Source organism: Lissotriton helveticus, chromosome 1_1, assembly GCF_964261635.1.
Source record: "Lissotriton helveticus chromosome 1_1, aLisHel1.1, whole genome shotgun sequence".
NCBI classification, from domain to species: domain Eukaryota; kingdom Metazoa; phylum Chordata; class Amphibia; order Caudata; family Salamandridae; genus Lissotriton; species Lissotriton helveticus.
Genome location: NC_136057.1, coordinates 2,062,503,993 through 2,062,530,855, shown reverse-complemented (window position 1 = coordinate 2,062,530,855; position 26,863 = coordinate 2,062,503,993). Strand labels below are relative to the sequence as shown.

Sequence of the window (26,863 nt, the reverse complement as noted above, 5' to 3'; positions counted from 1 at the left end):
TGGTTCGCTGATGCTCCTCAATGTCTCTGGCATTTTTAGTGGCTTTTTACGAAGTCTTATTTAAGTCTGCCCGTTGCAGCGCCATCTCGATGGTTACTTTATCAATCTTGGATTCCAACGTGGTGTCCAACGTTTGTATGGCCTGCATGATGGAGGTCAGGGAGGCTTCCTGCGTTTTAGCCAAGGTCCCAGTATGGGCATCGTCACCGCCACTCGCCAGGCCCGTGTAGTTGTCCATGGTGTTGGTCTGCGTCATGGTGGATTTCTTCGGCCTCATGGCTGTCTCAGATGCTGTCAACGAGCCCACGGGGGGGGGGAGGGGGGTGAAACGCACTGCTCCACACGCCCTGGGGCACTTCGTCACAACAACTGTGCCCACTTACTCCTAGCACCGTCTGATTGCAGCCCGGGAGGCACTTGTCTGGAGCTTGACTGGACTGTCGATAGTCAACTGGCCCGTCCGTCCGCAATGCGCCCTTGCTGTGGTCACTACAGCTCATTCCTTGGCTTCGCCGGCTTCACTCTGCCCTCGGGCCCCCCGCCGAGGACCAACGGGGCCGATCCCTGGTGGGCAGTATCTTCTTACCTGGGGTCCAATGTTATGTTATGTTATGTTATCTCCATTTTTAAGCGCACAGCTGCCCCAGCTAAGGGGCGTCCCGGCGCTGCGCCTGGAAAGAAACACAACACGCAGCAAGCAAAAGAAAGAATCCAGAGTAAAAAGGGTTAACAGCTGTTTGGAAAGATATACGTTTTTACGGCTTTCCTGAATGTCAAAAGGTCATCGAGGGCACGCAAATGGGCAGGGAGAGAGTACCAGAGTTTAGGTGCAAGCACTCTAAAAGAGCGGTCGCCAGATCTACTCCTTAGAAAACGGGGGACTACAGCTAGATTTTGTCCACAGGATCTCAGCAGACGGGGAGGGGTATAAGGAAGAATGAGATGTTCCAGTATCTGGGGAGAGGCAAGTTTTAGTATCTTAAAAACAAGACATAAAGTCTTGAATTCTATCCTCTGAGGCACAGGCAGCCAGTGAAGCTTAGAGATGGTGCTTCTAGCAGAGCAAAATCTAGGGAGACCGACTAAAGCCCTAGCTGCCGCGTTCTGAACGTGCTGCAATCTCAAAATTTCAGCCTGATTGACCCCAAGCAGCAACGAGCTCGCATAGTCGAGTCTAGACAATATGACTGCCTGGATAATCAATTGGCGAGTCGGGGCATCAAAGAATTTCAACACCGATCCCCCCGGGATCCGCCGCTATCAGGACGTCCCCTCGTGGGCCACACGAGGCACCCGCAGGTCCGGGGCCTCGCACCTCTGTAGCTGCCACCACTTATGCCAGGGCCACTCGGCAGAGTCCTCCATCCGCCATCAGCCGCCACTATTCACCGCCACGTGGATCAAGGGCCAGATCACTTGGAGCCAATGACCCTCCGATATGCCGTAGATTCTGGTCCCCCGCCGAGGGCACAAGCAAGTGTCTCTGCCTGGGTGCTGCAAACTGGTCGGGGTCCGCCACTTCCTGTGTCCAGCCTACACTCGCTTCTCTTGATTGCGCCATCCCACGCCGCGCTCCAGAGCAACCACGTGGGTACAAGACCCGACCTCCCGGGCCCTCTGCCCCTGCGCTACACACGGCCAGCTTCGTCCCGCCGCCGGAGGACTCAAGGCAGTAGTGCGCAGTGGGACAGTCAATGTAACGGCGCCCGCTGCTCTCCGCCCTGGAGTCGCCACTGACCACCAGTTCGCCGCCGCACCCGGCCCGCCGATCACGCTTCCCTTCTCGCTCGCAGTCACCGGATGACGCCCCCGGTCCTCGGAGGGGGGCTAGAAACACTCCTCCCTCATCTAGAGGGTCTCCGCCGAATGAAGCCAACCTCCAGGTCAGTGAGACGTCAGGATTATGGCAGGATATTTGGGGCCTTTTGTGTCTCCCCCAGCAGCGCCGTGGTGTTATGCGGCCATCTTGATTGCCGCCAGGCCACGCCCCCTTCTCACTCTTTTTGGCCTTTGCACAATCTCTATTTTCTTTCCCAACAACTCCTTTTGACTGGTTATTTCATTCACTTGATCTTCTTGTACTTTTGCTTTATTAACCAGTTTAATTTCCAGTCCATCAGTTCCTTTTGGCCAATTATCTCCTTCTCAAACTTTTTATTTCAGGTTCAACAGTGTTTCGCTCCACTTTCCAAGCTCTTTTTCTTGAACTTCTCCTTAATTGAGTGTCATCATCACTGTCATCAGTCTCTGTTTCAGATCTATCTATAGTTTCATTTATAATGAATTTTACAGGATCTGATTCTTTTTCTGAGCTTATTTTCTCTTTGGTCAGTTCTTTGGAACTTCTCCATAGCTGGTACTTGGAAGCTCATCCTCATCGTGAGTTAATTCCCTTTCACCAGTTTCGAGATTTCGGTTCCTGCTTTCAGACTGTCCTTCAGTATCTTCTTGATTACCAGTTTTATTTTCACTTAGCTCAGGGTCCTTACTGGTATCAGTCTCTACCAAATCTCGACTTACAGGTCGATCTTCAAAATTTGGTATTTCAACAATTTCATTTTCTCCTTCAAATGCAGAGCTAGTATCTGATATCTCCAGATGTCGACGAACAGGTCGAGCTTCAGTATCTGGATCTTTTTCTGGTTCACCCTCAGAGTCCGAGTCAGTGGTGCTTTCACCCTCTTCCTGTGGATTTTCAGGCTCAGGCACACAAATGTGTGGATGGCGTGCACCCACCTCTTGACTCCAGCACATTTACCTGCAGTGGTACTAACCAGAATACCTTGTCGGGGCTTTTGCCAGCGAGGCACTAGACAGTTTTTTCTCCTGTGAACCTTTATCCGAACCCAATCTCCAGGGACTAGTTCATGAGCTGGAAAGTTTTTCTTTCAGTTTTGCCTCAGATCCCACCTGATGGAACACAGAAGTTACCACGTCAGATTTTTGCAGTAATCCAGTATGATATCCTCATTTATACTCAACAGTTTATCAACTGGCACAAATGCTTGTCTCAGTACTCTTCCCACCAAAATCTCATGGGGACTTGATCCTGTTCTTTTATCGGGAATGCATCGGGCCATTTTAGTCCTGTGGCCAAACACATTTTTGCAATTCTGTTATTTATTGTTCCATTTACTTATTCAACCACCCAAGAAGCTTCTGGTCAGTAAGCGCAGTGTAACGTCTGACGAATGTCCAGTGCTTCACAAATCGTTTGCTTAATTCATTATGAAAATGTGTTCCACGGTCTGTTTCAATGGTTACTGGGAAACCGTAGCATGGTATTATCTCACGCAACAGGAGTTTTGCGACAGTCACTCCATTTCTCCTGGTTGGAAAGGCTTCAACCCACAGTAAAAACAGACAAATTATCACAAGTACATACCGAAGTATATTACAAGTTGGAAGCGCAATAAAATCCAATTGCATTCTTGTAAATGGACCTCCCTCCCGTCCTATGGTTCCCAAACTCACAACTGTTTTTCTTCTTGGATTTAATTGTTGACATACAAGACCTCTTTGGCACAGGCTTTCAGCAATCATCCTAAACTTAGGGTTGTACCATGTCTGTCTAAACATCCTGATCATAGCGTCCCTCCCGATATGGGTTTGACCATCTTACATTCGGGCCATATTTGAAATCATGTTATCAGGCATTACTGGTCTTTCATCTTTGTAAACTCAGATTTCATCCTCTTCTCTCTGTCTACAACCTGCTTTTGACCAGTTATTTTTTCTTCTTCACTGGCTTCTTCCTCCATTTGTCTCCCCTCTTGCCATGTCTCAACTACTGTGGTTAGCATCAAAGGACTTGAAACATGTTTAGTTTGTCTATCCCGATTTATAGATGCAAGATTTTTGGCACAGTATTTTGCAATTGCATCAACTTATTTATTACCTCTGGTAATATAATCATCTCCTTTCTTGAGAGCTGCACATTTCACGACCGCTATCTTGTCAGGTAATTGAATTGCATCAATCAACATTCTCAAAAATTCAGCATTTCTAATGGGGGATCCTGCCGAAGTCATATAACCTCTTTGGGACCACAGTTGACCATAGTCCTGGACAACCCCAAAACCATATTGACTGTCAGTCACTATGGTGACCCTTATCTCTTTTCCCAGCTCAAATGCTCGAATCAAAGCAATCAATTCTGCAATCTGAGCAGAACGAATTCCTTTCAAACAAGATGCTTCTAAGACATCTGCTACTGTACAAACAGCATATGCAGCACTCGGTGCACCTTCATCTGTTCTTAAGCACGAGCCATCAATAAACATCACATAATCAGATTTGGGCAATGGTACATCTTTGATATCAGGCCTTGGTTTGGTATAGTATTCAAGAACATCCAATCATTTGTGATCAACTTCATTTCTTACTCCACATCCATAACATCAGGTAGCAGTGTAGATGGATTCACATTTACACATCTTGAAATTGTCACATTATCTGCACCTAAGATTGTTTTCTCATATTTTGTCATTCTGTTATTGGGAAGGTACTGTGTTTTGGTTCTGGTGAGGAGAATCTCCACTGAATGAGGTACATATACTCTCAATGGAAATCCCATCACTATGCCTTCACTTTGTTCCAGACTCATACTTGTAGCAGCTACTGCTTTTAAACATCCCGGCAATGCTCTTGCAACGGGATCCAAAACAGCAGAAAAATATGCAATTGGTTTTCTCAGTTTTCATGTCTTTGTATTAAAACTGACAAAGCACATCCTTATCTCTCTCACTGCAATACAGTTCAAATTATTTTTCATAATCTGGAATTCCTAATGGTGGTGCTTCACATAGATTTGTTTTTGGCATTTCTGCTTTAGTCAGTGCTATTGGATCTTTTACATCTGCTCTTGTCAATCTCTGTAGGGGTTTAGCTATTAGTGAAAATCCACTAATCCATTGTCAACAGTATCCTACCATTCAAAGAAACATTCTCACCTATCTCTGTGTTTTTGGAGGTTTCATTCCTTGTATCATGTTGATCCTTTCTATGGTAACTTGTCTAATTCCTTTAGCAATCTTATGGCCTAAATAGTGTACTTATTTCTGACAAAACTGTAGTTTTGACAGAGACACTTTATGTCCTTCCTCTGCTAAATGATTTAACAGTACAACTGTCTCTGAAACACATGCATCTTTTGTTTTTGATGCCACTAACAAATCATCAATGTATTGCAATAGAAATGATTCTCCAGGGATACTTAAACTTTCTAATGATTTCTTTAGCAATTGATTAAAGATAGATGGACTCTCAGTATACCCCTGAGGAATTCGGCACCATGCCAAGATACGGTCTCTGAACCGGAACGCAAATATTGACTGGCTTTCAGGCTGTAATGGAACAGTAAAGAACACATTACATAGATCAATGACTGTATACCATTCTGCATCATGTGAAATTTGGTATAAAATTACTGCTCGGTTTGGCACAATTGGACAACATGGACCAACAATTTTATTTACATTTCTCAAATCCTGTACAATTCTAAATGTTCCATTAGGCTTTTTCAATCCCACTATAGGCGAGTTACAGGGACTACTTTCTATTTCTCCCATGATCCCTTGTTCAATCATTTTATTTATCACTGGGTTATTCCTTCAATTATTTCAGGTGTCATTTTGTATTGAGGAATATTCGGGTAACTTATTCCTTCTTTCACAGAAACTTTGACAGGATCTACATTTTTCATCAAGCTAATATCTTCTCCTGTGAAATCCCACAATTTTTCATTGACTACTTCCTTCAATTCATCAGGTATTTTCTCTCGATCAAAAACAGGAAACACACTATTCTTTTCTGATTCTATTAATGACATTGTCATTTTATACAAACTATCCTCATCCGGGGTTTGAAGCTCAATGCCATCCGGTGAACAGTAAATGACACAGTTCATTTTACACAGTATGTCCCTGCCAAGAAGATTAACAGGACTACTGTCACACACCACAAATCGATGCATGTCTTTGAAGTTCCCAATTTCTATTTCAACCAAAGCTTCAAACTGAGTCAGTCTAGGTCTTGTTTCAAGCTTCATCATCTTTTCTCTCAAATTTCTTAATACTGCAAGACTGAAAGATCCTACTTCTCGAAAAGCTAATGCACCATAATTTTTGGTATATCTTGCCCAATTTTCTAACCATATACATGTATGGTAGCCATATTTTGTCATCATGTATAATGCAGGCTTTTTAGACGGAGGAAGCAATTTTCCCTCTCTCGTTTCAATTACTTTATCCTTTTTAAACACATTTTTAAATTTTTGAAACCATGAAGATTTTTCTCTCTCCGCTTCATAGTAAAATTACATTTTTCTATTAATTTCCTGTCTTTCAAAAGATCGCGCACTCTTCCACAAACTGCTTCGTAACACCAGCTTATCACAGCCCGGTTCAAACTAACGCACCAATTAAAACAAAATATGTTTCAGTACTGCTCAACCAATTACTTCGCTGCTTTTCCTGTTACACCAATCAGCCCTTACTCTGTCTTGGTCACACGGACCAATCCCAGCGCGTCTGCAGCTCCGACTGACCCCTCCTTTACAAAATTTATCAGCACACTGTATTTACACTTTTATACAGCAAACTCAGTTAGTAACCATATAAAACAGCTCCATTGATCTGTTTCGCTAAAACCAAAGTGATAGTTTCCTCAATCACACAAGTATTCTGTATTTCCAGCGGCCAGCGCTTACCTCTTCTCTACCACAGAATTTTACTTTTGCCGATAAAGTAGCACTTCCCTCTACCATACCCTTCTCTCAAACTTTTTTTAAAAAACTTTATTTTTCAGTTTTATATTGTACAGACATAGAACACCCCCCCCCCCCCCCAATTGGCATCAAAACAGCACCTACACACATCGACTGACTCATTAAGGCACTTTCTTTGTTCTCTCAAGCTTAGGTTAATCTTTATTACTCTCTCCGAGTAGAGTTTTAGCCAGAATACGCAATGATCCCTATGCTCAGACCCAGGATTTCACAGGTTGCCCTCGCTATGCATTCACAACTTTTACACGTAAAGGTCCCTAAACTTGTAACATACGACAATGCCACCACTTTGAAACAGACTATGTGATGTGCGGCTTCATTTGCCACACTTCCTCTGCCTGCAGACAGAGTGATCAGCTACCCACACTTTCCGGAAGCCTTTTCCAGGCCACATATAACGCAATACAGACTCAACATATGTTAGTCATAAATTCTGTACATCAAAATTCTATATATTCTACTCTGCACATCATATATCCTAGTCAACCTATAGCAACCTATGCTCTGCTACCAAGTTCATAACTGATGCAGCGCGTCTCCAGAAATTCTCTGTAAACCATCAACTTAACCCAAGGAGCTTTTCACAAATTACTCATCAGTGGGCCCATAACACTGTAAATCATTCATACACACACTTACCCTGCTCCGAGGATTCGGTGAAGACCAAAGGAGAGCTGCTAGATTATAGTGGAGTGTCTAAAACTAAAATTTTATACATTATTTACATCTGAAGTTTAATTCCTAATACCATGGTTTTGATTTGAGAAGACATTTAAACACCCCACCATTATTTGTCAATGGATCAGGTAGTAAAAGTTAACTAAAGGATAACAAGACCTGCTTAATTCTCCATTTATTTAATTTTTATTTAGAGATTAAATCTCCTAGCATGACCTCTATGTTTTATTTCAAAGAAAATGTAGTTATACATTATTAACCTGAAAGGAAAAGTTTAAAATTCAAAACATTCATTTATTAGCATGAAAGTTTAGAAAATAAGAAAAGGTCAATATTACCAAAATGTAGAAAAGCAGAAATCAGCATAAGACAGAATAGTTCCCAAAGAACACCTCTCTATCTCTCTCGATGTTCCCCTCTCATAGGACTCCGCACCCATTCAAAAGTTAAAATTCAGAAAAATTTCTAAGCGCCTGCGCCATAGGGAAATTGCGTAGTCCAACAGCATATCGGGATGCAAAGATTAGATCGAAAAGCAAGCTTCTTTAATTGTCCCAAATGTCCTCTTTTATACCCTTTTTCACTAACTATCTATCTAAAAGTTGAAACTTTAGGGTTCTAGACTGTCCGTGATTGGTCACTTAAGGGGTGGATGAGCATCACCTCATCGCATTACTGTTCAATTTCCGCAGAGTCATCGTTATAATTGAAAAAATAGTAAGCCCATTGTTCGGTTGTGTTTTTTAATTTGTTATTCAATGCCCTATTCCCACGTTCAAGATGCTGATATTCAAAAAAGTTGGCATCTGTTCCAAGTGGCAGATCACACTGTCCATGACCTATTCTGTATAGGCACTGGCAGATCGCACTTCTCCCAGCGCATGCTCACTTCCTCACAAACTCGGAGTCTGTCATTTTCCATTTTCCATTTTCTTTAGGCCACAATTTAGGAACTATTATAGAAACAAACACAAATAAACGTAAATTTGAGAAATAAAGCCCTTCTGTTTGCCTCCCCCTTTCTAATAGTATCCCAGTTAGTATTTACCTAGCTTTAAGCAACATATATGCGTGATTTTACTTACCAATCTTCATGATTTATGCCACAAATAGACAGAAAGCACATCCATGCAATATTCAATTAGATTATGACAAATGCGTACTTTTAATGACAAAATGTATAACAGATTAGAAAATTTCGCTTGGCAATTACATGCAATTTAGTATCCCACGTGTATTTGTGTAGGTACATCCTATATTCTATGTTGGTTAATTTTAAAACCACACGATTAATACATGTTACTATTATGGAGCATTGACTTCACAAGGGGTATACAAAAAGTTTTGTTTCCACCTTGCTCCATCACCGCAAACACCTCGTACTGCAGCACATTTAATGTGAAGTCTTACATCCTTTATTTTTTTATATGCATTTTAAAAGAACTACTCGGGTTGTTTAAATGTAGCTGTATTGTTGGCTACATTTTCTGTTTGGCCAATGTGTACATTTAAAGTCTGGCCATCCTGAACTGCACTGTTGACACCCCTAATTGCTTTATGGGTGGCAACACATCTACACATGTTGAAGGTGTGTGTGAACGAGCTACACAAGATGGTAAGAAAAAGCTACTTACTATAATGTCTTTGGTATTCCTTGAGTATACTCTTTGTACGTAACCAATGCTCATTCTAGGTTAATTTCTGCTTGTTAGGCTATTGCGATTGTCAGGATGCACCAGCAATTGTGCTGGGAATCTAACAAGAATGATGCTATTTTCGTGCTCTCACCACTTCTACCAAAGACCGCCAGTGTTAGAAATGGGGAAAGTGGAATGTGATGAGAGAGAAAACAGAGCCAGAGCTCATCACTACATTGACTCATGTCTTCTGTTATGCAAGAATGTCTCGACTATCTCATGACAAGAATAGCTTGTCACACAGTGTTCTAGGCATTACTGGTAATAATAAAACAATATATCTCAGCGATATCTCTATGTAGCCAACTCTGTGCTTTGACATGGAAGTTTCAAATTAAAAAATAAATAAACAAAGTGTTAGTGTATGTGTGTATGCATGCATGTATTTGTGTGTGTGTGTGTATATATATATATATACACACAGAAACACATCACCTCCCCATATCACTTCTCCTGTCAACTACCTCACGTTTTGGCACAATGCAATCTTGTGGAAGATGAGTTATAGTGTCTGCCTGACATCTGTAGAACTGCAAGTTAACCCACTATGTTTATTATTCTTTTGTTCCCTAATCCTGACAAAGTATATGTGCATGCTAAAAGAATAATTCCTTATGCCTGACATATATGCATACATTTGCCACATAGTTAAGTCAAATAATCCACCCTGTCACCGGAATAACCTTCATAAAAGATAGCCATCAGCTCTCCTATTTATTTATTTATGCATTATTATATAGCGCAAACTTTACCTGAAGGTATCTGAGCACTTTACAATAGACTCTAGAATCCATTTGGAATGTGGACTTTCGCACTCCGAGTTTGTATTCTTTAATTGAAATTACTCCAGGTGGTGGGTGCTGTGTTGGTGAACTCTCCTGGGCATGAGGGAGGAAACGCGTGTTCCACTTTACAATAGAACCAGTTACATTACATAAGGACTTCAGAGTACATGAATTACATAAAAGATACAAACAGATACATTGTAAATTCACATAAGACTGGTAGTGGCTACGCAAGTCTACTTCAGATACTAGTAGTTAGAGTTGCATATATATAATTTGCAAATTTACTCAAGATTACATTTTAAGAAAAGTTGAACCAATTAGGGTTGGCAAATATAAATTATATATTTACACAGCATGATCTTCTAGCCATTGTTCTTGCTTTCAGCCTGGCCTTCAGGGTGTTGTTTCACCCATGGAGGGTGATATTGAGCCTGGAGGGATCCCCAAGCTGGTGATGGCCAAATGTCCTCCACGCATACATGGTGGGGGATCAAGCCAGGCTGTAGTTGACATGCCCCAGGTGGGTCAACCTTCAAGGTTGTCCCCTGGTTGTCCCCCGACACTGCACCAGGCATCGGTTGAGCGTTGGGGGAAGCTGAATCGCAGTGGTGCGCAGCGACGGTCTCCTCACCTCCAATATGGCCACCATAATATATACTATATTTTTTAATCCACCAGGGCACTCCTCGATTCAATGGCCACTTCCATACAGTCCAGAGCGAGCAGCGGACGACACCAAGACCCAGTTAGCACGTGTAAAACCCCTAATAGCACCAGGGGAATGCCGCTATATTTGCCTGCACAGGTCGGGCCCTTCAGGCCTCGCTGCAGGTTTTCGCCATGGGCCCTGTCCAGCACCTGCTGGAAACCAGCAACCTCGCTGATCGTTAGGGGCCCACCCCCACTTCAGTACTTGGGCACTTCAGAAAGCCCGCATTCCTCAGGCTCTGGCGTAGTAGACAATGCAACTATATATATTCTTAGAAGAATATATAAAGATGTTCAAGAAGCAGTTCATAGTTTGCTTTCATCTACAACATGACTTTTTAAATGCTTCTCTTTATTCTCAATGTAGATCGATACTAATCAATTAGGAGCAATAGATGTTGGCAAGCAAATCAGAGATTTATGTAGTGCGGTCCTGGTTGAAGATAACGCCGTGAGCCACGAGTGATGTTATGCAAGAGATTTTAAATGACTGTTGTCTCTCCAGAACACATGAGAGAGTTCATGGCCTGCTGGGAACTGTAGTTAACCAGAACAGTGCAGCAGCATGCCCTCTGCATATGGGCAGCATCAGTCCAGATAGTGCTGACACTCTGTGAACACTGATATTTTCTCCCCTGAAATACATTTGGTGCATCCCCAGTGCTTGACCCATTTTAAGTGCTAAACATTGTCTCCAGGCCCACTTTCTGGCAGCCATAAACTGACTGCCAATGATTTCAAGATTTTGCTGTAGGAATAAAGTAAGCAGCACTGCATTTTCAAATTTGGAGTAATTATACTTCATTAATAAAAGTATATATATTTACATAAGAAATATAGTGGGACTCTGTGATCCAGCGCGGCACCAAACATAACCTGCAAACCATTACCATCCTCCCTAGGAGCTATTTACACATTACTCGTCAGTGGGGCCCGTAACATATTGAGTCATTTACACACACATTCACCCTGCTCCCAGGATTAGTGAAGACTAGAGGTGAGCTGCTGGGTTCTAGCGGTGTGTCTTATTCATACTAAATGTATACACTATATATACCTGTAGTTTGTCGATATTACCATGGTTTTATTCTTAAGAAACATTAAAACACCCCACTATTTTGTCAATGGATCTGCCAGTAAAAGTTAACTAATGGACAACAAGACCAGCTTAATTATCCATTTATTTAATTTTTATTTAGAGATTAAATCTCCTAGCATGACCTTACTTCATTTGCTTTATTTTGAAAATCATGTAAACATTCAATAACCTAGAGAGAAAGAGAAGTTAAATCCAAACATTTATATTTATTTTGCATAACAGTTCAGAAAAATAAGTCAAAGTAATATTACCAAGATTTCAGGACATTGACATCAGAGCAAGGACAGCATAGTTCCCAAAACCCACCTCTCTATTCGTTCTTGATGTTTACCTCCTATCCGGACTCCGCACCCATCAAAAGTTAAAGTCAAGAAAATGTCAAAGTCTCTGCACCATAGAAAAGTTCATCAGTCCGACAGCATGTCGTGGTGCGAAAATAAAATCAAAAGCAAGCCTTTTTTCTTACTTCCACACGTCCTCTTTTATACCCTTTCACCCCAACTTATCTATCTAAGATTTTAAACTTTTAGGGTCCTTGTTTATTCTCATTGGTCGAATTAAGGGGTGGATGAGCATAACCTCATCTCCTCATTGTTCATATTTCTGCCAAGTCATCATTATAATAAAAAAATAAAGTCTTGATTGTTCTCTAACAGTTTTTTTCACTTGTGTAATTTAAATTGTTATTTCAGACTGGTTTCCCATGCCCACGATGCGGACATACACGTTTTTGGCACTTGGTCGAATATCCAGGCCACGCTGACCTTGACCCACGCTGTACAGGCACAAGCTGCTTGCACTTTTCTCGAGCACAGTCGTGCATGCTTAGATCATCACAATCTCGGAGTCACGCAAACTTCCATTTTATGTTAGGCCTCATGGGCCTTTATGGGAACTATTCAGATACAAACACGATTAAACGTTAGATTTCGAAGTATAGCCCTTCTGTTTACCTCCCCCCATTTTAAGGTAACCCTGTTAGTTATTACCTAGCATTTTAGCCACAAATAAGCATGGTCTACTTACCATTCTCCATCATTTCTGCCACAAAAAGCATCTACACATAGATTTTCGTTCGATTATGACATTTGCGTACCAGATTAATATAACAATGTCACTTAATTAATAGATTAATATTCGCAACACAAGCAAATTAGTATCCCACATGTGTTTGTGTGTATGTATTCTATTCTATGTTAGTTAATTTCAAAACCACACGATTAATACATTTTACTGTTATGGGGAAGAAACTTCATGAGGGGTATACAAAAAAAAATGTTTTCACCCTCGCTCCATCAGCTAATTAAAACAAATTTGCAAAAAGTGATTTGCTTCTTTAAAATTATTTGTGTAGCATGGTCAACTTGTACTGTAAAACCCAAACTTTAGCAACAGTTCTGACATTAGTGGCGTATTTGAAATCATACATTTTTTTTTTTTGGTCTAAGCACAAAATAGCGAGAAGGTCTGTAGAAATATCATGCTGGGTGAAGTAAAATATGTGGTTCCTTAGCCTTACAATAATGGTCAAGCAGCACACATGGTCTCCTATTCTCTTTTCAAGTTTCAAGGTTCTCCAAAACCTGTTAATGCGAATTTGCATGCTGATTTTGTGTACTGCAGTCAGGGTAAAAAGTTAACTTTCCCATTCCTGTTACAGAATCCAAAGAAGTTTGAAGATGCCTTTGATGAAATGATATACTTTTTAGAGCAAATAAACCAATGGGAGACTACTGAAATGGAACTCGTTGCAAGAGGGGTAAGGTATCTTTGTAGTCATGTTTTCTGTTTGGGCGCCTCTGGCATGTGTTGAATGCTGAAGGACACTTCTTTACTATGTTTAATGGCATTTGAACTCTGCTCATAATGTGTAGGGTTCACAAATGGACAGTTGCTTGCAAGAGTGGTGTTTTGCTGATGCAAAGCAAATGGGGATATGGCTCCTTAATTTATTGTTGACATAGTTAAACCATTAAACCTACCAAGACACAATGGTTAATTTTGTTTTGTGGATGTTGTCCTTTGATTAAAAAAAATATCCTTTCAGCAGTCACATTAGGTGTGGAAGTGGCTGGTGTGTTGGAGGTAAACTAGAAGATACCGCACAGGTGTAGAAACTTAATTCACTCTATTGGACTTCTGCTTAATTCCAACTGTTCAAACTTAGAAGAGCCATGGGCTATCACTCCTACCAATATCTCTTTTTTACAGGTTTTGTGAAATGAGAAGCATAACTCTGAAACAAGATGCACAATGCAAAACAGATAACAAAATTATTATCTTAAAGCTGAACACATCACAGAAATAATCATCTACCGTACCTTTCATACAGGATCCACCCATAAAGCTGAACCAGCCTCATTCCTTTCATGGGAAAATAAATTCCCATTATGTGCCCATTTTATATGTAATTTTGGAGAACACAGCTGTTCTCATTCTTGTGTTACCAAATAGTGACTTGTGTTTGCAGCTATCTGTAAGGTCTACTTAGATAGATGTATAATCATCTTACACAAGCATCATACACTATCTATAGTGTTTCCTTAGTTGTGAGCGATATGCACCGCATATCACTGAACCAATTGAGGGGGAAAGATGTGATATGTTACAGTACTCAACAGTCGTAAATGCGACTTGCCACTTAGCTATATACATGTACCTAAGGGCCAGAACAGAATCAGGTGACTTCAAATTGTGTACTCATCTCATAGATTCATGATCTCACTGACACACAGTATGCCTCTGACTTAATTATATCTGAACAACCCACCTTAGGACTTTTATTATACTGGCTTCTTAAGGTGTTTTCTTCCACCCAGTAACTCACTTCAAGATGGTTTTTTGTATTAACACTACCATGCTATCATCAGCTTCACATGATATTCCTACCATCATGGTCGTTAGGAATGTCGACATCCCTTTCTGAGCATCCCTCCATTCCATTGCTCACAGGGCACAATTACCCTTTAAATAGCCAATAGCTTTTAAATAGTCAGATGCTAATTGCCTGCCACCAGTGATCTCCACTACATGAGAAGCATGCACAGGACACCACAGAATCAATGGAGCAATTTTGTGCCTCCACATTCCCAAGGTAATGTTTTCTTGGCCCATCACTTCTGGGCCTGCAGACATCCCTTGCATTCTTTCTTCTACTCAATCATTTATTTAATCAATCTCTGGAGTTGGACTCTACTTAAAGAAACCAAAAGTAAGCAACAGTTTTTTTATTACATAATATGCCAATATCAAGGAACAACAATACATGACTTAAATGACTACAGGTCTACTTTAGTGCTAGCAAGCATAAAATCTTAAGGATCTGTACTTATTCTAAATTCCTCACTAATCTAACCAACATAACTTCTTGCACCCTGCCTTTTCAATACATAATATGTTATACATTATCTCCATTCTGTGTTGTCATCAGGCTGCTGTCTATCACTATCACATGTGCCAAAACACTGTTATCCTTTTGTCTTTCTTTTTTATTTTAGTAACAATGTATATAATTATTATTGTTTAGTGATAAATGGATTTAAGCACCATATTTCTGCCTCGTGAAAACTCCAGTCATACTCTGCACAATGGGATGAAACACAAGTGGGCTGATGCTCTTCCTACTGAAGAAGAGAGCCACTAATAAGACATTAAAAACCTGATACATAGAAGCAAGATATGTTTCTGACATATCCATACAAATATATGGCATCTGTTTGTTTTATTCATGTACCTTGTAAGCTCCAACGGAAATTATTTGAAAAGGTTCAGTTAATTATGTCTCATTAAAGTGGTCTTCAAACTAACCATTCTTATGATAACACTTCCCAAATCATACAGACTTCTTAAAATGTAATAGCCTAACAACCATCAGTTCTAGGCTTTCCCAGCTACTTGCTCTCCCTTTCTTTTGAGGATTGAAGCACCAGTTTATACTGGGGCTCCGGCAAGTGACTGACCGATCTTTGGATCATCCATGGAGACGTCTGGAACAAGAACTTATCATATAAAGAACACATCATAGAAACTTTACAAGATATCCAGTGGCCGCCTGTACTATTAGCAGGGGGAGCGGCACACAAACTCACACATAAACACTCATGCATTCACACATGAATGCACACACACACACACACACACACACACATCCATTCAAAACACTGACTCCCACGTTACTGCATGCATGAAACATTAAAAATAAAATCATACTTACCTGCGCAGCTCTGCCTTGGGTGTTGGGAATGCTACCTTTACTCATTGGCTGGGAAGGCCTCGGAGGTGCCAGGAGGTTTGGGACTGCTGCCTTCCCTCATAGGCTGACCTTAGATCAGCCAAAGACAGCAGGCAACAGTCCCTCTCTCTTCAAAGTGGGATGGGGTCACTGGGACTGCTTACCCCACCCCACTCTGTGACAAGGTGTCAGTAATTGAGACTCAGCCCTGGGCCCTTCAGGGCTTAGTACTGAAGCACCTAGGTCAGAGGCAATCACTGACACCCCTTGTCACACGAGGTAGGCCCTTGAGGTGCTTTACCAGGCTGAAGATGTCACGCCCACAGGAGCTGTGACTTCTTCAGCCTGGCAAAATTTAGCTCAGGCATCCAGGAGCCTCTGCATTTAGTGAATGTATAGCTCCTGGCTGCCTCACTTGAAAATGGAGAGTGTCTGTCAGGCTGACCTTTGCTCAATCTGACAAGCATTTTTTGTATTGGCCAAAAGATGAGCGGGATTGGCCCCCCTCAGCCCATTAGAACACGGCGCAGCTGAAGATATCAAGTTATCTATTACCAACATAAAAGTATTGTAAGAATTACAAAAAAGTAAAAAAACGATTAAATGCGGATGATGTTTGCCCTGTTTCTTCTTAACTTCCAGAGAGCTTTCTGAACACAGACCAGTTCAAAGGTGGCTTGATGCTTTTTCTTCCGTTTTATGGAAGTGTTAACTAAAGGACTTTGCAACACAAAGATTGTTCTCAAATCAAGTTTTCATGTGAACTTTCCACAGTCTGGCTTCAAAAGGGGCTAAATGCTATCTAAATGGCCTCATACGTATTTGGTTTCTTCTGGACTCTGCTGCTAGCCAACAAAAGTTAGCACTATAGGTATTCTGAGGCCAACATGGTTTGTGAAGCCTCCCCTGTATTTCTGGTAAGTTGCAATACGGCCCATTATGGCTTCTTAACGCGTTTCCGTTGCTGTCTTCTGAGACCTCATGTGTTGAGCTGATGAAATAGGCGCCTGCTTAGCTTCTTGAGAGGGCAGGTATATGCCATAAAGAGTGCCTTCCTTTCTTTAAATGTCTCATATTCCTAATTGGAGAACATGGATGGCTGTTTAGCCTTCTTGGAACATTTATGCAGTCCTTGTCTTTTGACCACTAAGAGCAGAAGGCTTTTACATGTGTGCTTCAAGGAAGTGTTACTTTGGCTTTTGGAATAGCACTTAGTTGGGTGGAGTCACTTTAACTATGTTCTAACAAAAGAAATGCCTTGTCTTCAATAAATAATTGTAGGCCTTGGATCTGGGCTGCCATGTGAAGAAAGCATGCAAACTCAAGACAAACTACAGCTTTAAATTTGGAAATGTATTTTTACAAAACCACCTATTAGATTTAAAGATTGATTGTAAAATGATCAAATTGGAATTCGGAGTTTATTTGTAATGTAAAGCTTTGCCCCAAATTTAGTGCAGATTGTTTTCTGTTACAAAATAACCCTGTGAAATTGACAGTTACCTGAAATGCATTTAACTCAAATATTGCTTAGTGGATTGCAGGGTGGTTAGTCATTCTGTCTCGGGTTGGCACATTGACAATGCTCTTAGCGCCAATGTAGCCTAGAAACCTCATCCCGGGCTGTGTTTTGGTATATAAATCCCCAAAACATATTGTATGGCTTTAAATAATTCTAGATGACACACTAAAGAAACCAATTATTACTTGTGTTTATGGAGATATCTGTTTTAATAATGGAAGCCCCTTCTGCTCAGTAGGTGCTTCTCCTGTCTGCTATGGGTTTGTCAGGCGCTCAACTTATAAAAAGCTATTCCCATTTTGATTTCAGCTTTGAGTCTCATGTATTGAATTATTTTATAATGGTGCAGCCTATTCTGATAGAGGAAATGGGCTAAGTTGTGTTGTAATGCACATTGGTGGAGATCTGCTGCGATCCTGGCTAATTACGACCCCTATCACAACTTAAATGTCCCATTATGTCTCAAGAACATAAAGCATGGTTTGGCAGTCATCTACCCCATGTAGTTTGAAACATCAGAATGGATTCCTTGAGCCATAACTCGGCTACCAAACTGGGTATACAGTACACCATATCCTGATGTCGAAAATCTGCCAATTGCAGAAGTAAGACACTTACTAAACCAAATCGTTCCTCTTTGTTGGCGATTTTTACAGTATGTCTTATAGTTGACTTCTACAGGAGCATTTGCTCCTTGTCCTGTACAACATGTGCATTCCACGGTGCAGGCAGTTAGTCCACAGATTACTAATGCTATTATGGGCAAAACACCCACAAAGCAGATGAAATTCCATTTTAGATTGCTTGCACAACTAACCAGTCAAACATGCCTCGAATGGATAATGTTACTTAGCCTGTAAGCATCTGTTCGTGGCATGTAGTTCTGTAGATTCACATGCTCCCACCTCCATCCTCGGACACCTCTAACTGTTAGAGTTACCATTATTTTCTGCTTCCCTTGCATGGTAATTTCTCTAGTTTTCTCTTTCCTCTCTTTACTGTGTCACTCTGCTCCAATTATTCTCACCTTTCATGCAGGAAAACAATCTAACAGTGAAGCTGATGAACATGCACATTGCAAACAAGTGGAATCACACTACTGTAGCAACCTGGCTCTTTATATAGTGCACCAAAATGAGGTACACTGTGCATAGAGTCCAGAAGACCCTTACTGGTTTAAAGGGGTTATAATATTAATCCCAAATGCTCTCTTTTGAGGTAGTGTAGGTGAGCTGTTTAAGCAGAGCATAGTGTTAAGCATTTATTGCACACACAATCAGTAAGCGAGACACACACTCAATAAAGAAATGCAACATCAATTTATAAAAATAACACTGATTTTTACATGAGTTTAGACACCAATATCATCATAATCATGTAAGTACTTTTTGAGATAGTGATTTTTCAAGAAATAGAAAATGCACTATATTTTTATCTTTAAAGCTGTAATGTTATCCGAGGGAGAAAAACATATGCTGCATACGGTCACTTGTCAACGACTTACAGGACTGTTCTTCTGGATGTACGGTAAGTATGGACCAAGGTTTCGAGGCAGCACAAAAAGGTCACATTGGTCCGCTCAGGGGCGTCCAGGCGCAGAGGTGCTTCACGGAATCGGGCGCTCCTTTAAAGTCAATGAGAAACGGTCCTGTTGAAAACAAGCTCCAAGCAAAGACTGGAGGGGCCAGTCTGGTTGAACCCACAGTGGGACTTGGGTATTGAGGCTCTTAGGAATGCAGGGACACTGTCGATCCTCTCGAACTCGGGCTGGGCGGCTCTTGTGCAGTGGGGCTTTGTCCGGCAGGGTTGCACTACTGAAGACTCTTGCGGTTCTCAGTTCCTACAGAAGGAGGCTGCAGGTGACAACATGGGGACAAATCTAGCCAAACCCAAGGGTGGGCTCCGCTCCAAAGGGTCTGCGGACCATGATGGCACTGTTACCTCCCTTGAACTCAATCTGTGAAGCCCAGGTTTACGGGTTGCAGGGAAATAGGATAGCATGGCCCCTCTTGGTGCCGGCCTAGTGGATTCCGATGTTGATCAATAGTAGGTCAGGCTTTGTGCTATTGTAGTCTGGACTGGACCTTCAGCAAGCTTTAGTTGCTGAAACTGCTCTGGTACCCAGGGTATTGGTGCTGGGCGGCTCCTGGGGGTCCTGGTGTCTTCAAACTTGGCAAGGAAACGGAACTGACTTCCAGGAGCACAACTACCTTTCTCCTGTTGCGCTGCTCCTTCGGTGAGCCCGATGGCTAGCAACATGGTGGACTGGCAAATGCTTTGCTGTGCCTGCGGACACAGGGGAGCAGCTCCTCTGCTCCAAGGGAGATATTTCCCTGTTGTTTAGGTGCTGGGCAGTCATCCAAGGGTTTGGGGAGGGGCTACTTACCCCTGGGTCACTACACCCCATAGATGACCACTTCCTTTAGGGAGTGGGGATCACCCTGTCCCAGAGTTCCTAATTTCACCACGACCAAGATGGTGGAATCCTAAGTTTTGTGTTCACTTCAGGTAGCCCAACCTGTGGGGTAGGACTAGCCTGGAGGGGCAACAAGCATCCTTGAATAGCTAGTTTCCCACCTGTCCTGGTGTCAAATGGGCCTCAGGGCGGGGGTGGCATCCTCCAGGTCTGGGAGAAGCCAAGCTTGCATATCAAATGTGGTGTGCTCTTTGAAGCTCCCTACCTTGACATGCTAATTTCCTGCTGGAGGAGGTGTAAACACCTTCTGCCAGAACAGGCATTGTTTCGGACCTCTGCGAGCTGGCCTCTCACCTCCTAGGGGGTCAGAAACTCATCTGTGGTGGCAGGTTGGACAGGACCAGACAGCCAGAACACTACAGGACTAGTAGGGTTCAGAGAGTACTTCTAAGGGTCCTCTGGGTGCATGTAATAATAAATCCAACACTGGAATCAGTGTGGGTTTATTAATACAAGGTGTTTGATACCAAACACTATAGGTTTCAATTTAGCCATTATGTAGCTGGGAAACTCCCACAATCCATTTTTAATACACTGAACACCATACTGACTAATCTCATCTGGGGCACGGGTCGGAGACTGATGAGCCTTCAGAAGCTACAGTTGGCGACACAGCGTGGCGGCCTGGGAGTCCCAGACTTCCAAGGCTACTATTATGCTAGCCAGCTCCAGTGGCTTTCCTACTGGACTGCGGGGAGGAACTTACACGGGATCGGGTTTACACAGCAGAGGCTGGACTGAGGGGAGCTACACACCTTGTTATTGCCAGGGCCCGGATCCCTTACGATTGCCCCCCCCTCTATTGCGGACCGCCTTGCTCTGTTAGAGGAGGGCCTTGTCTTACACATCTGTGGCAACTCCATACGCCACGAATATACCCGTACTAGGCATACATATACCACAGGAAAGACTCACACGGACTAGAACACACACGGACTGGACGGACAACCGGATAGACGAGGTGGGAGCTTTTTTCAGTGACGGCACTCTGCTAGACCATGACTCCTTTTTGCGGGCCACGGGGGCACCGCCACACCTGTACCTTTTACATGCCACTGTAATGCACTACATTAGGGCCACCTGGGCCCCACAGAGGACTGAACCCCCACAACACACCCTAGTACATCTTCTATACTACATGGGACCTGGAGGACATTTGGTGCGCTGGTTATATACTGGATACATGCAGCGATCACGCTTACCTCCCTTAGGGCACATTGGGCGGCGGACTCCGGTGGGGAGATAAGACCATGCATGGAAACGTATACTAGAACATCCCAAAAAAGTGTCGCGTAATGTACTACTCAAATTCATACAGGCGATGGTACTACATAGATCATACCTTACACTGAAACGGATACACCGCATGTTCCCGAACTCCCCCCATTGTTGCCCCTGCTGTAAGGGAGATGAGGCGGACTTTATCCACATGATGTGGTCTTGTCCTCGACTGCAAAGTTATTGGGATGGGGGGTGCCAGTCCCTAGCCACAGTGACACAACTCCCGGTTACAGATAAAGCCCTAACCTGCTTTTTGGGCCACCACAGGCGCTCCAAGGTTCAGAGGGTGTGGCTAAAGTTTGTGGATCTTGCCCTCATTTTGGCAATTAGGGTGCTCACTATGAGATGGAAATCTCCCAGGTGCCCGGCGGCTACGGTCTGGCAGACTAACATGCTTCAATGGGGAAGGGCGGAGGGCGCAGTTCTCCGGAGGGAGGAGGAGAGGGGACTGAGGAAGCTACACATCTCATTGAATTGGGAGGCCATGTTGATTGAGTTGGAAGCACTGGATCTATCTCCTACACAAGATCCCGCGCCTCAGTAATACGCAGAGTGCTTGGCCATTATCTGTCATTTGGCACGTAAAACAGAGACGTTATGATCCTGCCCTGTACAATGTATCCTTTGGGAGGATGCTTATACACTGACTCCCTGTAATCATCGTGGATGCTACAGTACCACTGACCAGGAGGGGTTTAGGGTGGGAGGCGGGATAGGTATGGGGGTTTCATTAGTTGAATATAAAATGTGCACTACTTTGAAACGCGGATGTGATACTGCATGTCCATTGATGGCTCAGAAACATCCTCAGTCTGAAAATATCCTTTGTAAGTCTCCTTTACCATGCAGGATATGGAAAACTAAACTATTATGTACACGGGTATTGAGAATGTTAAGATGGGAGAAAAACGGAAAAGACTGTATCTGAATGAATATGTTTTGGATATACATGTTGCAATGGGGTCATCAATAAAGTGTGTTAAAAATAAAATGTAGCTGGGAAACTCATTTTGATCAGTGCCCTATACATACCTTAAGATGGCTTCCCTGCTCACTTGTAATATTCAGCAATGGAACTAGACATTACAGGGACATATCTGCTCATGCCGATATGTCCTCAAATGTGCTTTAATGCACCCTGCCTTAGGGCTTCAAGGCCTGCTGTATGGTGACTTACAGGAGTGTGCCATTTCATGTTTTCAAACATTGTTTGTACCACGTCATGCTGCCTGCAATAGCAGTCTGTGTGGAATTTGTGTGTGGGATATGCTGCAGCCCTTAGGGGCCTTCTTTAGTACCCATGCCCTAGGTGCCAGGTGTACCATTTACTAGGGACTTACAGGGGTGCTGAAGTCCTTGGCCAATTGTACACCATCAGACATACCTTGCTTTAAGGAAAGAGCACTGGCATGGAGGTCTGGTTACACTGTCAGAGTTGAAAACCAACATCCAGTAGCTAAAAAGGGGGCAAAAAGTGGGGGGACAGCTACAATAAAAACCCTGTTTCCTACAAGTACCTCATGACTCGAGAAGAATTCTTCAAACAAACAGGAAAGTAAAACAGGATGTAAAGTGGAAGTTAGCATAAAGAAATAAGAGAATTGTTTGGACTCAAAGACTCACTTTAAGAAAAAGAAAGTAGCAGGTTTAGTGAAAGAGCATGCTCTACCAACTACGAAGGCTTCTGCAGAATGGAATCTTGGCAGTAGAGCATGTGGTGGTGGCTCCAACTAAGGAATACATGCATTTTGAGACACCATATGGATATTTAAACCCTCTAGTCAGGGTTTATGATGTAGTGTCTGAGCATTCTCATTTTATTAATCCAAAAGTATTCTGTATGAATTATCAGGTTTCTATACCAGAAAAAGTGGTGTGTTCATTGTGGAATGGCAAGGCACTATTAGACCATAATATTGCAGCTGATCCAAAATAAATTTTATATGGCGCTTAGCTTCTGGCTTCAAAGGCTATTGGGCCTGAACCCGGTGCTCTCTCCTTAAGGGAATTACATGTTATTCCCTTAAGGAGAGAGCACCATGTTCAGGCCCAATAGGAAACTTGATAATTCATACAGAATCCTTTTGGATTAATGAAATGTGAATGCTCAGAGACACACATGCTGTACAAAATGCTCACAGTCCTGTACTAATAATGAACCTAGGCAGAATAAAATGCAAAACCACATAGAACACATCCAAGGGCTTTTTTAGTCTTAATGTAGTGCCTTAAAGCCAGTGCCTAACTGTGTTCTCATTTGGTGGTTTTCAATATGTTTATCCCCAATTGCTACAGGAGTATAAGAATAGCCCTGGGCTATGTGCAGCAAGGGTTGTGGAAATCTTAAAAGATGATCTTTAGGCACTATCATATGCAGACGACAAATTACCTGAATGAACCCCTGGTGACGGACACGATCGGGACACTTTTAGCCAGTAACTAGTACAAATACATTTTAAGTCTAAAATTGCATATCTTAATGTAATTTTTCTTGGAAATGAATTATCCAGTTCGAGTCAAGAGTTGGCACCCAACTTCTTGCATTGTTCTACTTTACTGCCTTCACACATTAAACAAGTTATAAGCCCTAATGGGATTTCTTAAGTTAGGTAGAGCTTACTTGGCACAATATGCTAATTGAGTGAATTAATTATATGAATTGATCACTACAACATTTCCAACAAAAAAAAGAGGAACACCTATAGGACTATTTTACGTGAAATGCAAGCAAACATGTTAGAGACAGACAAAGGTCAACTAGAAAAATCTAGTAGTTAGTGTTGTTCCTAACACTTAAGGCTACAAATATGTAGTGTACATTAAGAGACATACAGATCACATCTGTATACCACTACTGAGGTTTTACTCCTGCTGAGAAAATTCTCACCACAGTGCAGACAGCTGTACTGAACAAGCATCCTCTAGTGCAGGGACAACAGGTCAATATAGTTTCTCTCATACGTACACTAGGATCAGCAACAAAAGCTACTGTTCCTGATACACATGCTCTGCACCTCTTTTGGGTGCAGCAGGCTGATTCTTTGGTGTAAAATTTGAATCTGACAATACACCTCGTATGGAGGAATTTGTGCCATATACACTAAAAATTCCACAAACTCTGCATGCTTACCCATATAAGAGTATAAGAGCACGTTCTACATAGATTACTCTGCACATCTTATGATTGGCACTAAACAAAAATACTCACCAGCTTGTGCTGTGCAGGAAGGTTTTAAGGAGTTCGACTTCAAGGCACTATACACACACCAAAACTCTGGTTGATTCCATTGCACAGCTAGCAGAAATGCATGTCCTGCTACTTGTCCTTTAGAAAGTTTAACCATCAGTTCCCACACTTATTCTGTCGGATTTGGCCTTCTTTGTTTAACGCTATAATGTAGGAATAGAGCATTGGCACATAAACAGATTCAAAGAAGAAATCAATAAGATGTAATTAACTTTGGGAAAAGGTGCCTGGTCTACAGGACAACTTCCTTTGAGCAATGTACAACACACTATGCCCATAAAAGTGAAGGAATGTACTTAAAGGGAACTATGCAGCAGAATAGGCTTAAAAAACAGCAGTGCAAATCATTAGGGCAGCAGGTGGAACCCAATCTCAAACTAAGATCTATTCAAAAAGTTTAGTAGCAATAATAACTTCAAAAGAGCAGAAGCCTACTATTGGTTTTCCCTCTGCATACTATTACACCATCACTAAAGATAATGTTCCTATGGTTTTTATACCTGGAGTAGGAGATGGGCATATTCCTATTGAACGTTGTAGATTAGATCTAATTGGGACAGCTCATGAGGGAATAGCTTTGGTAATTGCTGGCATCATTGATACTGTATCAGTGCTATAGCAACAATACTGGTGGCCATACTTAAATGTATTGGCAGCAATGCAATATTTGTCACCAAATAAAAATTAAACTGTTACAAGACCAGCTCAGACCTGCTTACTAGCTCCATTGGGATAATATTCCAAATTCATATTTGGCCAGTCCTGACTGTCAAGCAATATAAATATACATTGGTTGTTGGCAATTCCTGCTCTAGATCCCTTTGGGTTTGGCTACAAAAGACTGCCACTGCTCGAGCGGTCATGAAATACTTGCAGTGCCTAGTTGCAGTGGGAACAGTTTACTCCTTTCATTCGCAAAACGGTCCTGCATTCACAGTTAAGTCGTTTATGGATACTCTGTCTGCACTGGGAATATGACTGCTATACTCACACCCCTTTTGTCTAGAACCAAACTGGGTCATAAAGAGTGCTAACAGTACGCTTAAATAAGCCTTGAGCACTAGTGTAATGGATATAAGATTACCCTGGCTACGTAGCCTTTATAAGGTTTGCAGAACACCAAATAATTTTCCTAGAAGTGTATTGGTAGAGAATTACTCTTTGGTGTACCAATGTCTGTGCCTGAGCTTGATGTCCCTGCAAAGGTAGCAGCGTTGAAAGCCCCCTGATGACATCTCTTGATTCCATTTATTACAGATTGTTCAAGAAACTAGAACTAAATTCTCCTACTTGAAGAATTCTCACCATGCCACCAACAAAGATGAGATCGCTAAAGCTGCTGATGTGTGGCTCCTCAAAGTAGGAGAGCTAGTTCATAAATAAACCCTGACACGCAAGTCTTTTGACAATCTTACCAACCACCTTTTCCAGTTCTTGGAATAGAAGGTACTCTAACACTAATCCTGCCACTGCTTTAGATCGATCACTAAAAAAGCATTATGTGGACGATTTTGTTTAGCAGACTCTCATCTACCTATGTAGGTGCCTCCTGAGTAGATCAACACAACTTCTCCCTAGTAAATAATTCTGATTCAGATCTTGAAAGACAAGAAATATTTTCTTCTATCAATCAGTGCTTCAGATGTATTCTTGCTTACTATTGATCCTGTAACAGATACCATTTTCCACCTTGGTCTTACATCTGGATTGCTACTGGTGTCCTATTCATTCAAATGTAGATTATAATGTGGAGTATAATTTTACTTTTAATACATAGGAACTATATTGCTGCAGTGCTGTTTCCGTTGGTGCATTGCAGCCACATTCTTCTTCTCATAGGGTACAAGAGGATTATCATGCTTTGAATATTACTTCTAATCATGTGCTGGACAGTGCTGTTTGGGAAAAGGTTCCTTATCAAATCATGGGTCCGACAGAAGTGATTCAAATCCCATATTCATTAAAATATATCTAGATGACATTATAATTTCTAGTCCTTTTGCAAATTCATGGAACATAAACACTGTCCAACAGCTAATTGTCGATTTAGGCTCTTATGCCTCCCTAAACAGTCAAGGTCCATATTTGGATCATCAGAAGCTCTTTGTTTCCATCACTATGTACACTATTACATTCCTAGATCAAATAGCCCATGAGAAACATTTAAATATATACAGTGGGAGCTTTATTGGCCCTGTCTATAAATAGTCCTAGAAGTTTTAGAAAAGATTTACTTAATTTAATATTGAAAATGCGTTTGAGACACTTGCCTTTTATTATTTCCAAGAACAAGAAAGTTTGAAAAAGATCCTGATCACAAAAGTATTTATTCTACACAATTTATTGACT

The 26,863-nt window shown here is 41.9% G+C and overlaps 1 protein-coding gene across 1 annotated transcript in view; it reads left to right on the top strand.

Moving 5' to 3' along the window:
• The window catches only part of MIGA1 (mitoguardin 1), a 694,793-nt gene that overhangs the window by 503,747 nt on the left and 164,183 nt on the right, over positions 1-26,863 (top strand). The window contains exon 12 of the mRNA XM_078659267.1: positions 13,418-13,516. Within this exon, the coding sequence (XP_078515393.1) occupies positions 13,418-13,516 (99 nt within the window). The remainder of the gene's footprint in view (positions 1-13,417; positions 13,517-26,863) is intronic.